Below are 17602 nucleotides of genomic sequence, written 5' to 3' on the forward strand. Positions count from 1 at the left end.
TTAGAGACTAATGTAAACAATAATAAATAAGTAATATTATAAAGATTAGGTATTGTATTCAATGTAAATTCATTTAGAATTGAAAGGACGTGATCAATAGATATTCTACGACGGAAAAAAGTAGTTCTAATTAACAAATATGTCTATAAATAAAAATAACGAAATAAGCTCTAACAATTTATTTTACGGGGAATTAATTTTATAGAATTATATATAAACTAATATCTCGTTTAGTTTGTGAACAGATAGTGCTTTTTTACAAATACAACATTGAACGTTTATTTAAATATCACGTATCACCTTCTCTGTAAAAATTGCTATTATTAAAGCTTTCAATTATAGTCTTCTAATCCCAATTAGAGACGTCTGTTGTATCATCTGCAACTTAAGAAATGGATATTTTGGTATTTCCTCAAATGTAAATTTTTTTTTTTCTTTTTTTTAGTAATTAACGCGACAGCATAAGATTCGTCAAGATCAAGATCTTCGTCTTCATGGTGTGTATATATATATATATATATATATATATTATCGGATCTTTAACGCAACGCGTTTCACATTGGATACATTTAAATACATTTAATTATTGCATAACGATTAACAACACGTGCGTCACATTCCTTTTACATTTTAAACATTACCGTTAGAGTTCTTTCACACGGAAATACATGCATCACAATTCGTGATAGATAGGAAATATTACATGCGCTTACATAAATAGAATCATATCTCCGTGTAAAACAGCTCTTAGTGATGGAATCGAAAATCACATATAGCATTTAAAATAAACGATAGAATGCATTGAAATAATAACAAATCCAAATATTTGAAAATAAAAATATGAGACTTTTAGAGACTAATATGTTTAAATGTTGTTCTACACACTTCATACAAATACTACATGAACAGTCCAACTTTTCCATAAGATTAATACATCACGTTTAATATTTCGTAGAAATAATGGAATTTGGAAAAGTTGTTTTATAAAAATTGTAAGAATTTATCGAAAGTTTCTATATAGAAATCTATTTATGTTAAAATCTGGAAATATCGAATATCCATCACTGACAATTATAATTAACTACAAGAGAATGATCGATAAGAATAATAGTTATCGATCATTTTCATTATTGATCCAATTTCATCCGGTCATACGCAGCGCACGATAAAATATAATATACACATAAATAATTACATAGTTACAATTAGGCATAGTTTGATTTTATATATATATACAAGATACATGTATGCGTATGTGTAACGCATTCAAATTGTTTAATTTATCGCGATAGGATATTATGATTGAGAAATGAATCTCGTCATTTTCGTACATGTTTCTAAAACCAACACTTCCTTTCGGCCTCTGCTTACGAGTATTTTGTTTTGGTACCGATTCTAGACACGCCTGCGTGACAAATGCTTGCGGTACAAATGTCTCTTAGCCTTCGCAATAATTACGAATCTAATACCTTTTAAGTTTTGTTATCGATAAATATGTTAGTTTCATCTTTCTATTCACTTTTCTGCTGATATTTCAAATAAAAGAAAAGATCAAAATTATTAAAAGTATTCTATAATATCTTTCTTCATATTCTTCATATTATCTACACTCATTGATAGAAAGCTTAAAATATCGTTAAAAAAAATAATAAAACTTTGCATATTTTTAAAATAGTAACGAATCAACTTAATAAACGCAATATATCACCGATAACAAAAATTTTAACAGATATGCATTACATTTCGCTTGATTAGCACAATCTCTTAGAAAATTTATTCATGATTTTGTGCGATTTATGATAGGTAACTAAATCGTAACATAAGGATTGTACATACGTACAACTGTATATCTCGCTGGACTTGTCACAATATCTATAATAACTTGAATAATGTTCTCAATTTTTAAAACATATACACATATGTATACACGATCATTGTCTATTTACACAGAATATTGTGCAAAATTCATAAAAGGCAATAATCACAATAAATTATACTAAACGAACTTATTATCGTCCATATTCACTATTTATCCAGTTTCTCAAGAATGGGGAAAATTTTATTTCACGAGGAAAAATAAAAAAAGGAGCAACACACTTCACATATGGATAATACCTACATATAGATTAGCTTTAATCTTTCAATCGCTTCACTTTAAACGAAATAAATATTACTAATAATTTTCGCGTAGAATATTTATAAAAATCGTAAGGTAACTGTAAAATATATCTTGAATTCTGAATAACTGCTTTAAAAATTACTCTCTCTTCCTTTCTCACGCGCGCGCGCGCGTGTGTGTCTAGACTGACTTCTAGGCTTGAATTACACGGGCGTTTTATACGGTTCGTCTTGCACATCCCGTTTTCTCCACCAAAGTTTGAAAATAAAACACGCTGGCAATGCGATACAATGATACAATGTTTAGTATCGGTTTAACTACACAGCAGTGGAAAGTAAAAACGTGATTGAAAAATGTTCGATATATATTCACTAACGACTATTGCGCTTTTTTCTGTTTTTTAATATTACGCACAGAATTAGTAAGGCATCAAGGCTGTACAAAATTCATTTTTGTGTTGAATTAATTCTTCCTGAATACGGTGTCTAACCCGTAGCGTAAAACGCTCATCCATTCAAGATTCTGCTTCGGCGGGGAAACGCAATATGCAACACGTAGCGTATAAAACGCCCGTGTAGTTCTCTATTCTAGCCTTAGTCCTATGCGTGATCAATTATTAGTCTCTTTAGGAATCAGATCTCGACGTATATCATTCTAAGATACAGAAATATTTATCTTTCGTTAAGCGGTACAAATTACGCGGACAAATAACACATGTAAAATTTGTAAAACAGGAATTCATTTGAAGCGTTTAATTATACATAAACAAATTAAATATATGATGTTCATACAAGTTATTATATTGACCTATACGATTCGCCATTGTGTTATGTATATACAAATCTTCAGCGAGAATTCTTTTCTTTTCTTCTTTATATGTATATATACACAGGTATGTACTTTCAACGCGAGGTTCCAGTTTTTCATATGGTAACCATCTTTTTATCTATTATATCAGGATTTCAGGAATATGTAATCATGGCTTTGAATAGTATACGCAATAATGTAACATTGCGTAATGTACAGTACAGCACACGCCCACACAAATCCTCATGTAGAAATAACTAACAACATCTATGATATACAGATGTGACAGTATGAAAGCGTTTCAACGTATTATTTTACTTTGATCTAAATTCACGAAATTTCAATGAAATACTTTAGTATCATAACTACATTGTTGGCAATGAAATTGGTAATGCAGTTAAATTACTAGATAAAAAAAATACTTTTTGTTAAAACCTGATGGCATCAAACTCTTTTGTGTGCTATGAAAACACCAAAATGTAGCATATTCGTGCGCGACCAAGAAATGAAATATTTAAATTATATATATGAAATAAAAAGACAGATAAGTGTAAGAAATTGAAAAGAAAAAACAATTTTTCATACCATGCTTGACGATAATCGCTAAACCATATCCTGCGTCGTGCAATGATAAACTTCATTTATGTATACTCCATATGATATCCAATTATTTTAGCACTAGTACTATTAAGTACCAATAAGCGCACTAATATTCACGACATCACTTTCGGCTATTTCTTTTGCCTAAAACAGTTATTCCATATTTCTGCTATAGGCTGATCCCATTTTATACTCTACTTATCTTCATTCATTCATTATTGGGATGGAAGGGAGCATCTTCACAGTTTAAACATTGAATCGTGTTTCTGATCCATCAGCAAGCATTAGTGTAACTGTTCGATTATTTATCCATATCAATCGAGCTAGTCGCATAGGGTTTAATCGTGCTACATCGTTAATGGGCGCAGTACTATATGATTTCACACAACGTGTTTGAGAATTCCCTAGGCCGAACATACCACTACTTGTTTGCTGAGAACATTGAAAATTACTTAAATTAACAATAAAATTGACTAATTGATTAATGTGAATTACAGCAATATATATAAATAAATAGAGAACATCTTACCTGCCAAAAGCATAATTTATTTTCCGTACAAGAATAACTAACCAGAAACTTGCCTTCAGGTGAAAACGCTAATGCAGTTACAGATGCAACATGCGCAGGTACTGTTTGACATTTAACATTGCCTCGTAATTCATACAAAGCGAGCTGACCATTGCGACTACCTACTGCTATTCTGCGTGTTGCCGGACAATGACTTACCTGAAATAAATAGATATTTTATTATCAGCTAAGTATTTAAAAAATTATATTAACAATATTAACATAACTCAACTTACTTGATTAAATCTACATACTGCTGGAAACACATCATTCAATGGTTTAGTCTTAAGATGACCTGGATCCAAACAATGTAAGATAATATCCATGACCTACAAATATTAATTATTATATTGAATTATATAATAATTATATTAAATTATGTTTCAATTTCATAATAATTTGAGTTATTCTCACCTCAACTAAGAGATCGCTCATTTCACTCTGCATTTTATCAATTAATTGTTCAACAATCCTAAGTATTTCTGGTTTTGCCCTAACCAAAACACTTGCACCCATATTTACATTTAATGTTTGCGCATTTTGTTGTAATGTATTGTATCTAGCTACTTCCCGTGCCATCGTAGTAATAAATGCTGCAGGTCGAGCAGTAGCTATTAAAGTTAAAGCATGTCTTGCTGTACGACAGGTATCAGCTTGAGGTGTAAGCGGAAGGCCATATGTCATATTTGGTACCAATTTATCAGCATCACAACACATTTCTAGTAATCCCAATAATACCTGTATTGGATACATTGACAAATCTTACTTACGCTTATAAATTATATTAGTTAGAAGATTAATTTGTTAATACGATTCTTACTTTCGATACATCAAGATATGGTTCCCAAACAGTGAAACCTCTACCAATGAGATCAATTGCGGCTCTTCGCAATGCCGTATGTAAAGGTAATTTCGGAGAGTGAGGTGCGTGTAACAAGTGCGTGAGTGCCATGCTAGTATGCCTGGCAAGATTATTATTTCCTATTCCAAAACCTTCTACAATTGAACTCTTTCGTCTCTGTTCGTTATCTCTTTTCTGATTTGTGGTAGTAACGTCTTGCCCAAATTCTGCGCCTATTACCCCTAATAATACAACTGCTGTCGTTTGCTTTCGTTTTAATTCCGCCACGCTCGATGGTTTCCTAGCTACATTTATTTCTGCTAATGTATGTAAAGAAATTAAATACTTCTTTCAATACTAAAATTATATAAGCGAAATTTTATAATTTATTCTTACCTTCTGCCAGTTCCTCCTCTTCATCTTCCTCCTCCGTATGTGATTCAGATGATGGAATTGGACTACCTGGAGCTGGTGGACTTTGATTTTGCGATTGTGGTGCAATAGGTTCTTGAGTGCTATACATTGGTAGATATTGTGACCAGCTATCTACAAGTGTTTTCCTTCCTTTTGGACCCATTCTTCCTAATTCAGCAAGCAATAAAGCTTGAGCAGCTTCGCGAATCTAAAATATTATTATTTTGTATAACATTATAAGTTTTATACAATTTTTTATATACATATAGTGCTAACAAACCTCAAGACATTGATGTTGCCATCTGCGAGCCATCATTTCAACTTGAGGCCGTTTAAAAGTCTTAACGCCACCTTGTGAAACTATTTTATCGGGCAATAGTACACAGTGTAATGTTGCTAACAGAGACCAACCTTGCTTAATCTGTGCTTGTTGCGCTGTATAAATTTCCTCATTTTCTTCTTCTGCTTTATTCCAATTAACTGTAGATCTATTACCAGGCCTAAGTATATTAAATAAAGTGTAGATAAAATTCGTATTTAATTTTAATTAGATATTTAAAAGGGTAGAAAAACAAATAATATTAATTATTCACCTATGCATTTTACGATTTCGTTCTTGTTCAGGTACAAAAGTGGCATTGTTCATTGACATTAAAGTATTTGCTAAAGCTACTACTGCTAATAAATGATTGCTGGTCAATGTGGTAGATAACTCCCAATGTGCCCTTGCTGTGAATGCTCTTGTAAGCCTTTCTTGTCTAACTAATTCTGCTGGTAAACGTTGTTCTAATTGAGTTGTAGGTTCGCCAATTGGTTCCAATTGCATTTGCCAAGTTGGTAATAATAATGACATGTAACCTTCAAAAAATAATATTAATTGAATCATGAGAAGTCACGTGCATTTAATAAACTAAATCATATTCGCTCGTACCTCCTTTTGACAATACTCCAAATGAAACAGGAACCATAGGTCTTAATAAACCTAACTTTCCTTCGCAAACGCGATCTAAATCTGGATCAATACCCCAAGCATGTAATAAACTTAATATAAGCTGAGCAACTTCCATAGTGGCATTTGGTTCACTAAACGCTCCATTTCGTTTTAAATTGTTTTTCGCAATTTCATTATTATTCCAATTATCACCTGTGAAAGAATAAAATTTTGTAAATATATTCGAAAATTTATTGATCCTAAATGTACAAAGAAACACCGAAGAAGTAAAATATAACATAAATCTATAACTTAAAGATTGTTTGTACATTCCCACATCAACATTTTAGATGTAAAAATATTTAAATGAAGAGATATTAAATGTTTGTTTTAAACGTCTTGATCAATGAGATATATGAGAAATTTTACAATAATATACAACGACAAAAAGTTTATGAATAAAACATATAAAATATAGCGTGCTATCATCAGAACATGATAAAATATTAATGAAAATGATGAAATAAATAAAATCACGTTTATAATTTAAGAAAAAAGTAAGCAAATAATTTTTTAAGCAATTTTTCTTACAGATACACAAAGTTTCATTTAGAAACTATTTATCTGATTTTAAATTCTTTACAGTCATACTATGAACTCTGATTTGCCCTATGTAAATAAATACTATAGCGAATTTTAAGTATATTAATTAAGGAAGAAAAAGAAGCAAATAATACAATGAAAACAGGAACGTTCGAAGTATAAAATATGATTTACAAAATATAACGCCTAACTGTGTGTTTCTTACTTTTAAAAAGTATTTAATTTTCAACTCATTTTTATAAAAATATAACATTATGTATTTACTAAATGATAATTAAACATATTTATGATAAAATCCACAAATGTTTGAATTTTTATCAGTATACAAATACAACAAACCAGGGAAATTAGTAGAACTTTCAATCATTTGTATTTTGGATATTAAAAAAAAAATACTATAAATTAATATATTTTATATGGAAAAAGAAAAAGAAAGAAAATGGAAAGCAGATGACAAATCTAAACTAACAACAAAAATCCATGCCACGTAATTCAAGAGTAGAAAGTACAATAATTTTGCCATCTTCCTTAAATCATGGCTAACCTTTGCCGTCGAGAGTCGACGGCTTGAGGCCAACGCTTTCCACCTTGGCCTGAATCTTAGTATGTACGTTCTCTGCGCCCTCCTTCATTTTAGCCAATATACCTACAGAAAGAAATTGGCTTTAGATGCTATAAGTGAATATACTTTTTCAACATGAATTCTTCTAACTACAACAGTTGAAATGTTGAACATACTATGAGATTTCCTGTAAGTATTATGCATATGAAATAAATATTCGAAATGGAAATATATTTGTGTAAATCAATATGCCTAATAGAAAAGAAATGCTACCAAGCAATAAGCAAATTGAAAATACAAACAGCTAATTCATGATAAAATACTTTCTTTAAATGTTCTTTATTTCTTTAAATTAAGGTTGTATACCTTGTTCAATTTTGTGTTCCTTAATGAATCAATATAAAAAATGTCAATCGATTAAGAGTTTCAATGTAAATATTGAGAATTCAAACAAAATAATATATTGTACTTAACACAAATGTGTTTTAATAGTAGAATTTTGGCTTGAATGTTATATTACATCCAAGAATATATGTATCTGTCTGCATCGCAAAACATGTGATTAATATTTTAGTATGCATGAAGACTACATATTGTATTATTTGCATTAAACGTAATATGTGAAATAAGGCCAATATTTTTATATAAAGATCTTGTTAAATTTTTGCTCTATACAAGTATATAAAAAAATTGCATACAAACTACGATTTACAAAATGGAACTATAACAACACAATACCGTGGCGATCCTTCTCCTTTAAAATTCGTTCAACGTCGCCTGCCTTATCCTTGACGCGACCGAAAAAGTCTATAAAGTGGCATGTTTGTGCAAGTTTTTTTTTATTAATATAGATATCGATTAAATGCTCGAAGTTAATATTTATATGTATGAACAAATAAAATTATCTCAGACATGTTTACCTGCAATTTTTTTATGAGCATCTGGACTAGCAGACTGTGTAAGTGCTGCAACTTTTTGATACTCAGAGGCTGAAATAAGACCCTGTGCTTCCAAAGAACCAGGTGACATTGCTCCATATTCATCATTAAGTAATTGTACTATGTAAAAAAGAGAACAAATAAATCTAATTTTTAAGTGTCTTTATGTAAAATATTAACATTTTATATATATTTTTTTAAAAATTAGAAAATATATTACCTATCAATGCTTCTATGTCAAAAAATAAAATATGGCTTTCTGGATCTTTAGGATTACTTCTAAAACCTTGAATCATTAAAGGTGTGCCTTTTGTCTTTATTTGATTTCCATGATCAACTCCTTGTCCACCGTGAAGTTGTTGCAATTGATGCAATCCTCTTTGGGTTGCGTGTCTTATAGCAGACAGATTTCTATGTCTTAAGCCTCTAAAGAAACAAAACATGAAAAACATAACGAGAAGAAAGAAAATCTTCTAGAGACTTGGTTCTAAAATTTACTCAGTATCCCTATCATTCATTTTGTTTACCTAAAAAAATGTACAGCAGGATTAGCTAAACCTAGTTCACCACCAGTAGCAGATCCACCAGATGCAGCGATTGTATTTTCATCGCAAGCATAGAGCACTTCTTCTGCAATAATACCTGTACAGATTTTTATTAAAATTTTACAAGAATAAATTTTGACGTATTAGATGCTAAATAATATATTAGTTGACAGAAATCATAATAGCGAAAATATGATATTTATAACTTACTATTACATTTAAAAATATAAAGATATCATTGGGATATTAAAATTGAAAATTTATATGTACCATGCAATACACGATCTAGATGGCCGGTTTCCATTTGCCATACATACACAGCTCCGTCTGAACATCCAACTATCATAAAGTCATCCAATGGTCTCCATTTTATCGTAACAACTGGGAATAAGTGCCGAGAAGCAAGAACAACACATTTTCTTTCTGCTAATGATAACAGAGTAACACTATGATCTGATGCAACACTACAAACACACTTCTGTATTCTAGGCTAAAAAGATAATAAAATTATAATTATGTATAATTTGTGAGTATATATATATATATATATATATTATTTATTATATATTATATATAATAAAATATTGCTAGTTAATAATGTACTTATAAAAAAAATTGAACGTACACTACAGTTATCAGGTGGTACCATTAATTGTGTAATTTCACCTGCATGGACGCAGAATCTATGAATGAGTGTACCAGCATAAAGATCCCATAAACATACAGCAAAATCAACAGATCCAGAAACGAGATGTGTCCGATCATAACGTGGTGCTGCTCCATGTGGATACAAAAGGCAGTTCACTCGGCCGGAGTGACCCAACAATACTTGATGAGGAGGCCAATCTATAAACCATCATAATAGAATAAAAAGAAAGAAGTATGATTGAAAGAAATTTATATGAACATCACGATTATAATTATTCAAATTGCCCAGTTAAATGAAAAGAAAAATATTGCTACTTTTGAATTAATAAATTTATTGTACCATCGTATTGTTGATGATTGCCATGAAGTAATTGAAGCATGACTGTTTGTGTTGCAGGGACAATGATAATACTGCCGTCTTCACGACCGACAACTAAACGACTTTGTTGTGGTAAATATATACTAGCTGTTAATTTTATGCCATGTCCATCTCCACTGTCTAATTGATCTAATATTCCAACTGGTGATGGTTTCATTTCCTCCCAAGCAGTTGTAATACTCGTTTTTACTGCTGGTGGTAGTGAAAGTGGAGTTGAACGGTCATTTTGACAAATTTGAGCTAATTGTTGAGTCGTTACTTCTGGAACTGTCCAGAGAACAACTCCTCCACTATCACCACGTAATAAATACTTTAACGTTTTACTTTGTTTTTGAACTGTAACTAGTCGCATTGCTGGTGGGCATGATAGAGGCTAAAATGGAAAAAGAAACATAATAATTAATTACGTTGAAGTGTATAATTTGTAGGGAATTAAAATTGTTAAACACCAATATTAAACTGACCTTGACTCCAGGTTGCGTCAAAGTACAGTAGAGATAAGGTTGATCATATTCAACACCGGCGGTATGAAAATTTTTGTTGTCTGCAACGCTACTATACAATAAAAAAAATTGCTTTCTTGGAATAACATTATTTCGAATATTAATTCATAATAGATTTTGATATACTATAATAAATTGCAAACTATAAAATTAAGAATACTTTGCAATCGATAAATAGTAAATGTTATTTATTGTTTAAGATATTGTTATAGATTGTTCTTTATTTATTTATTTTAATAACTTAATTTATATTACTTGATTTATTATGCATACCAATAATTAATAATGTCTTTTATAATTTATTTAAATTAGTATGCTACTTGTATTAGTTACATAATAACTTGTTATATGGTAAATGCAGAAATAAAGACCTTTTAAATATATGTGTGAATTTATTTATGTAAATATAACTAAATAATATAGCATGGCTTACTAAAACTACATAAGCTGGCATAGCACTATTATATTTTATTGAAATAGTTGTTTCCATTATTTACCTAACTTGTAATATGAAATATTGATACATGTAAAGCAACTTAGGACAGATAAAGATGAAAACGTAAGATGAAATGCAGAGAGATATAATACAGTTGTATAATATTTTGGTTTAATGTAAATTTCTATCATATAATCTATATAGATTTTGACAAAGGAATAATTAGTTATGAAATATTTGTGCTGGCAATTATGACATAATATAACAAATTATATTTCAATTATAACATATTTGTATAATTTGAAATTATATATTTATTCTTTATGGTATTTTTCGATCATATAGTCATATTACAAAGGACATGTTAATCTAAACATAAGGTCAAAACAAACAAAATGTAAGGAAATTCATATAATTTGTTTATTAATTAATTGATTAACTTTTAATCAGTTTTAATTTGACTCTATGATTAAAAAATATCTGTAAATTACTAATAATAAAATAGAAGATGAATATTATCACTAATATAGTCATTGATTATATTTTTATGGTTTTAAAAAGCACTTCAAATTGTTTTGTATTTATGCATGTAAGAAATTTATAAATATTATACTTCATTCATCATTTTTAATGGGAATAAGAAATAGGAAAGAAGAAAAGTGAACTTGTAGAGGAATACTGTACATAGCAAAACAAATATGAAGAACATAAAGAGACAAAACTTGCAATGAAGAATACAAGAAGAAAGTGTGTAACAGAGATAACGCAGGATTACCTGCTAAGAGCCTTGCCCTTCAACTTGCTAGAAGAACACCAGATCCACCGTAGAATGCAGTAGATGTGTGTTATATGAAAAAGACACATCACCGTAAAAACAAGTTATATCATGAATTGTTTGTAACATATGTAAATTACAAATACATATGGTTACAATATACTTAATTACAGCAAAATTATCTTTTTAATATAACTTTTATTTTAATTACATTTGGTGTTCTTTTTTTTTGCTTTTCGAGAAAACTCAATGAAAACTCTGCTATATTAAAATATAAGTAAACTTTAAAAAAAGATATTCATTCTATCTTTTCATTCTCACATATAAAGAACTCTATAGACATTTCATGAAATTTTTTAGATATAAATGTATATCTACATTTAATTATATTCTTAATAAAGATAAAGTATTATTAAGAAAAAGGGATAATAGATATTTTCCAAAGATCAACATTACTACATTTTTACATTTCCTAATTATTTGTAGGAATTATTTTACTTAATCATTAAAATGTTGTCATTAATTTTCATCGTAATATAGAAAATACATAATTTATATTTTCTATTTGTGATTGAATATGAATGTTCATGGTAAATGAAGTAAAACAATATAAGGGGAACAAATATTAAATGTGCATTGCCAGCAAGTGCGTCTATAAAATAGCATTTAGTTCCAAAAACTGTAAATTAAAGATTCTAATTAATCGAAAAAAATATGTTTGGTTATAAAATCCGTCTATGCATCTAGCAATAAATGAAGTATATTGAAGAAAAAATTATTAACTGCAAATGACATTGGCATCAAGATAGATAACTACATTTCAACCAATTTATATTACATCTTAGTTTAACTATGTTTGCAATAATATATTTTGTTTCTTTAAAATATATTATTTCATATATTATAAAATAAAATAATATAATAAAACAGAATATTTTTCCAAAATATTTCTACTTTTACTACATATAGCTTTTACTTGTATACAATTTTTCTTACGTTTCTTAAATTGTAATTGTTGTATTATCGTTTTTGAATTTGTTAGCCATTATATTTGTGTTAGAGTATATAAGTACAAATTAGTATCTAGTGTCATGCTATAAGATTAAGCATCTTTTTTCAATAAATATCTTTTCTTATTAACACTTGATATGTTAATTCTTATATTAAAGATAATTGGCAATATTAAATTTAGAAGAACTACCTGTCAAGATGTACCAGAACCCTATAAGCAACAAATAAATATTTTATTAAATAAATCTATATTTCAAACTTGTTTTATAATGAATCTTTTGTTTTAGAAATATTTAATGCTTATCATCGTTGATAACTTCTTTGCAACAAGTCCAAAATATGAAATATTAAATATAATAGTAAAAACATAAAATAAGAAGAAAAAAGGATATTCTACTTAAAAACGTACTTAGCTGGTAGTTTATAGAGATAACCGCAACCTTCATCACTCCACAGAATTACTCTATCTGCAGATAAGAAGTCTCCAGCCATCCAACGTTCGCCACAAGGTGCAGTGATTGAACATAGAAGGGAGAAATCACCGGCGTCATATATCTAATGTGGATGATATATTAGTAAAAATCAAATTTAAGTAATTTGAGAAATAATAATAATAATAAATAAGATATACCTGCCAATGTTTAGAGCATACAATTAATACAGTTCTCTGATTATATGGGCAACAAGTCATTGCAAGTGCATTTAAACATCGTATTTGTTTGCTTTCATGTTCATAAAGAGGCTCACTGTTACGATTCTCATGTCCAAGAAGAGTCCACACCTTGACTGTACCAGTCGTCGTTAAGGCCAGCACAACATCATCTTTAAATGAATGGAAGCGCCTGTTGCGCGTTAACTATATCTAAGAAGGTGTCATAGCGTTTTAAGCAAAAGAATTTTTAGTAAGGGTCAATAAAATGACACCTTATAAATGTCATAAACATATGAAAAAATATTAATTTTATACAAAATTATGAAACTTTGTTGTAGTATTGATGAATAAATATGCTAAAAGTAGTAAACACAAACTATTTAAAACAGTTAATAATTTCAACCATAAATGATCAAGCCCCTGTAATATAGTGCTATAATTTCATGCAAAATAAAATGTTTCAAATTAAATTACACAGTTATCTATAAAGAGATTTTGAGTCATGCCAAATAATACACAGAGCATCTTAAAAATCTACTTCAATAATTGTTCATTCCCAGATATAGCATAATTACATAAAGACAAAATACATTAGACTATTAGACATTTTCTATTAGTCAATAGACTCTTATTATTAACTTTTAGAAAGCCAGAAAGTCGCTATAGTGGTTTGTACGTTGACAAGAGATATATATAAGGCATACCTCATATATGTACATATACCAGTTTTTAGAACAAATCTATTGACTTACATTTGCTTTGCTGGCTCTCTAAAAGTTTTCAACTTCTAAGATACTGTATATTAAGGGATATAATCTTTAAGATTTATGTATATGCACTAAAAACAGATATATCCGATGTGCTAGTATTATAAAAAATATTCATAACGAATTACAGTACATGCAAAATTACACTTTTTTTTACATTATTTACATTCTTTTTCATTCATTGTCAATTCTAGGGATGTACTTAAAAGACTTTTATTCTATAAAATTTATCATTGTAGATATAATATTTTATATAGTAAAATAGTTTTCTTACATATCTTTACTAAAAATCCTATAGAAAATATGAAAATAGAACTTTATTCTAGTAATCAATAAAATTTTAATCATATGATATTTTATTGTATAATAAAATACCAGCACTAAAATTTTCATACAAGTGCATTCATTGCATTCAAACACTAAACTTGTTCTAGAAATTACCAGTTTAAATATATACTTACGATAGATATAGTATACCATAAATGATATGAAAGTGATTAATGTAGATAAATGCAATGTATGCCATAATGATTTTGTGAAAGGAAATGCGAATGAAGGAGAGTAGCATAAAAGAAAGGTTTGTTCAAGTATAATGCCTGCTCATTTGATTTTATTATTCTAGAAAATGAGAATTAAAAATCAGAGGAGAAAAAAATATGAAAAAAATGATAGAGCCTTAACTACCAGTGTAAAAACACTGATATGTCTCCGCATTTGTTTCATTAACATGCTGCAACAATGTAATTTTCATTAATTTATAATAATATTTAGATTAACACCGCTAAATAATACAATATAAGATATATTAGATAGTACTATCAATTTGAATGATTACAAAATACTCTTTACAAAAGAAAAGATATATAAATAGTTAAATGCAAAGTTTTTGATCTACCCAAAGCTTTTTTTATTAATTGCCTGAAAAATTAGCAGAAAATTCTAAATCACAAAAAGATAAAAATATCTATGCATATAAATTTTTATCTTTGTTAATTACTTTACTAAAAAAATATTACAAAATTTATTATATATTCCAATTAAATAGTATAGTGCACAAAGAATATATATTTTCATGGACAACTTTGTTCGATATCTAAAGGAAACGCCTGTTGAGCAGAAAGATAGTATATAAAAAATTAATAGGCCAGGAGATACCAAGCATATTGTACAAATAAATATTGTACTTAATATCTAATCGAAACAATTCACTTATATTATAATGAAATAGTATCTCTTTAGAGCAATAAATTTTTGCACAATACAGATTGGTAGAGAAATCAGAGAGAGATAAGGTTGCAATTTATGGTATAAAGCATAGGTGTGATGGAGTGTAACTAACTTGTATGCACGTAGAACCGACCTTTCCGTTTGGCCGGCCGCAAAACGTGCAAAGCACTGATCCAGTCTGGATTAACACGGGAGCTTAAGGTGAATAAAACTTCCAAACTAAAAGGGTCCATTACTAAAACCTCAGGATAGTATCTAAAATTATAAAATGAATATTCCTTAAATTAGAAATTTGTTAAAGAAATGTATATACTGTTTTAAAGTATAATATAATTATAATATACCCCGAACAAAACAATCTAACATCTTCTCCACCAGCAGAGACATAAGGCAACATCTGTGTATGAACACTGGTGAGCTTTACAGCTTCCCTGCATTTTCCATCAACTAAGTCCCACGTACACATTTCTCCACTTTCACTGCTACTGACAATATAATTTTGTTCCATAATAACACTCGCTCGACTCAGGCACATTATTGGAGCAGTATGACCAACAAGTAAACATCTTGGACTCATCTTAATATATAATTAATAACATAATCATTTAATGCTAATGTTAATATTTCTGAAATTAATTAAACGAATTAAAATGTAATTATACATTTACCTTCAATGTTTCAGGGTCTACTTGCCACAAACATATCTGGCCATCATAACATCCTGTTACTAATGTTTTTTGATCTCGAGACAAATAGATACAGGAAACACAATGAGTTGGAGCTATGCGACCCCATAAAACTATGGGTACTACTAAGCTTGTGCCCGCTGTCATTTTAAAAATTCAACCTACAATTTATTACAAACTGGATTAAATAAAAATTAATATCGAAATATCTACTTAATTAACTTATTATTTTAGCAAACATAGTCATTATAACATTGAACACAAAGTTGGAATATAACGAATACAATTAATATAAAATTGAATAAAATCTTTAAACAACTTATTTATATTTTGTAAACGTAATTAAAATGAACTCTTGTCTTTTTTGTTATAATTATACATAACATTACGTGTAACAAATTATTAACATATTTTAATAAAAATAATTCTATAATGATGATATATCATCTTAATATCCTTTAGAAGTATTCCAAGTTTGATTGAAGATATAAGAAATTTTCATATCTGTAGTAATATTTAAATGCTATAAATGTAAAATATATTACAAACATAGATACAACTATTTAATTTTGAACTTCAAAACTATTACAGATTTTCATAAATTTATATTTAATAATTATTTTCATTACATGTTCTATTTCGGAATAAATTCATTTATTCATATGTTAAAAGAAAATGTGTTATATCTTTATTTAATATAATTATTGTAAACGATATAAAGGAACACAACTTAATTTTTAAATAAGTCATTGTGATATAAATGCACAGCATATTAATCTTTTCAGTTAGTAAAAGAAAAAGTTTTTGTTTTGATAATATAAAAACACAATACATATAGGCTATGCATAAGTACATGTTTTATTTTGTAAAACTATAAGGATGAAAATTGCTAAATCTACAACATATGCTCCTCTGACATAGATGATATAAAATAACAGTAATTCAAAGATACAATTCAAAGGAAGTCGTTAAATGACAATGCAATCAAATAATCCCGTAATAAATGAATGACAAAACCTTATTATAAAGTACTCAAAGAACAATCAGTATTATATTAATATATTAATAACAAATATTTTCATTGATAGCATGTGAATTCTTCGTCCATAGCAAAAAGGATTTGACAAGCATCTACCGTAAAGGCCATCGTTATAACGCGATACATTAAGTCCTCGAAGAAAACCTATTAAAAGCAATTAGAGGCGTCTGCTATATCACGTTCACGAGATGTCACTGACAATTTGTAAGGTTCTAATTTTATCGCGTTTATATGCAATTATTTTAACAAATCAACATGTATTCTATGTAAAAAAACATAGATATATTTACCGAAAATACTGAATATTAATGACAACGGCTCCAAACGTCGTAACTGGCGATATATGCCAAAAATCATACAACCCTTAATGTACTCTCACGACCGTGGCCATCTTGATGTTGGAAATAGTCAGACGAATAACGCATAGAATCAGCTGTTCCACGTCAAAAGATCCCTATCCCTAGTAAAATCCTCTCTAATTCAATATAAAACGAAGCAAGCAAGAGTTACAATATGTTGGATTATTTTTTGATATTTACATTACAGAGACA

The 17602-nt window shown here is 28.7% G+C and overlaps 1 protein-coding gene across 17 annotated transcripts; it reads right to left on the minus strand.

The window, feature by feature from the left end:
* Window positions 1-164: 164 nt before the first annotated feature.
* On the minus strand, window positions 165-17494 carry LOC126919485 (WD repeat-containing protein 7). 17 transcript variants are annotated; one of them, XM_050728774.1, is made up of 26 exons: window positions 17342-17494; window positions 15995-16173; window positions 15671-15903; window positions 15439-15581; window positions 13312-13502; window positions 13090-13235; window positions 12871-12891; window positions 11670-11696; window positions 10420-10507; window positions 9917-10328; window positions 9554-9774; window positions 9199-9418; window positions 8911-9025; window positions 8604-8809; window positions 8366-8503; window positions 8184-8252; window positions 7428-7529; window positions 6281-6493; window positions 5943-6207; window positions 5630-5849; window positions 5332-5557; window positions 4915-5255; window positions 4509-4832; window positions 4331-4423; window positions 4056-4253; window positions 165-3958 (listed from the first exon to the last, which is right to left on the minus strand). In XM_050728774.1, the coding sequence occupies exons 2-26, from the start codon at window positions 16157-16159 to the stop codon at window positions 3773-3775; spliced, it is 4563 nt and encodes a 1520-aa protein (XP_050584731.1). In that variant the 5' UTR covers window positions 16160-16173; window positions 17342-17494; the 3' UTR covers window positions 165-3772. The 17 variants fall into 17 exon arrangements, with proteins under 17 accessions (XP_050584731.1, XP_050584732.1, XP_050584730.1 ...); XM_050728775.1 differs by having other exon boundaries at window positions 4915-5240; window positions 10420-10510; XM_050728773.1 differs by having other exon boundaries at window positions 4915-5252; window positions 10420-10510.
* Between the last annotated feature and the right edge of the window lie 108 nt (window positions 17495-17602).

This window comes from Bombus affinis, chromosome 8 (assembly GCF_024516045.1).
Source record: "Bombus affinis isolate iyBomAffi1 chromosome 8, iyBomAffi1.2, whole genome shotgun sequence".
NCBI lineage: Eukaryota > Metazoa > Arthropoda > Insecta > Hymenoptera > Apidae > Bombus > Bombus affinis.

Excerpts from the sequence above, each read along its gene's own strand:
- LOC126919485 (XM_050728772.1), bottom strand. The coding sequence starts at position 16,159 with ATGACAGCGGGCACAAGCTTAGTAGTACCCATAGTTTTATGGGGTCGC. Across the intron at positions 10,329-10,419 it reads TGACGCAACCTGGAGTCAAG|CCTCTATCATGCCCACCAGC; the intron begins GTCAGTTTAATA and ends TTTCCATTTTAG. Across the intron at positions 9,775-9,916 it reads CAATCATCAACAATACGATG|ATTGGCCTCCTCATCAAGTA; the intron begins GTACAATAAATT and ends GATGGTTTATAG.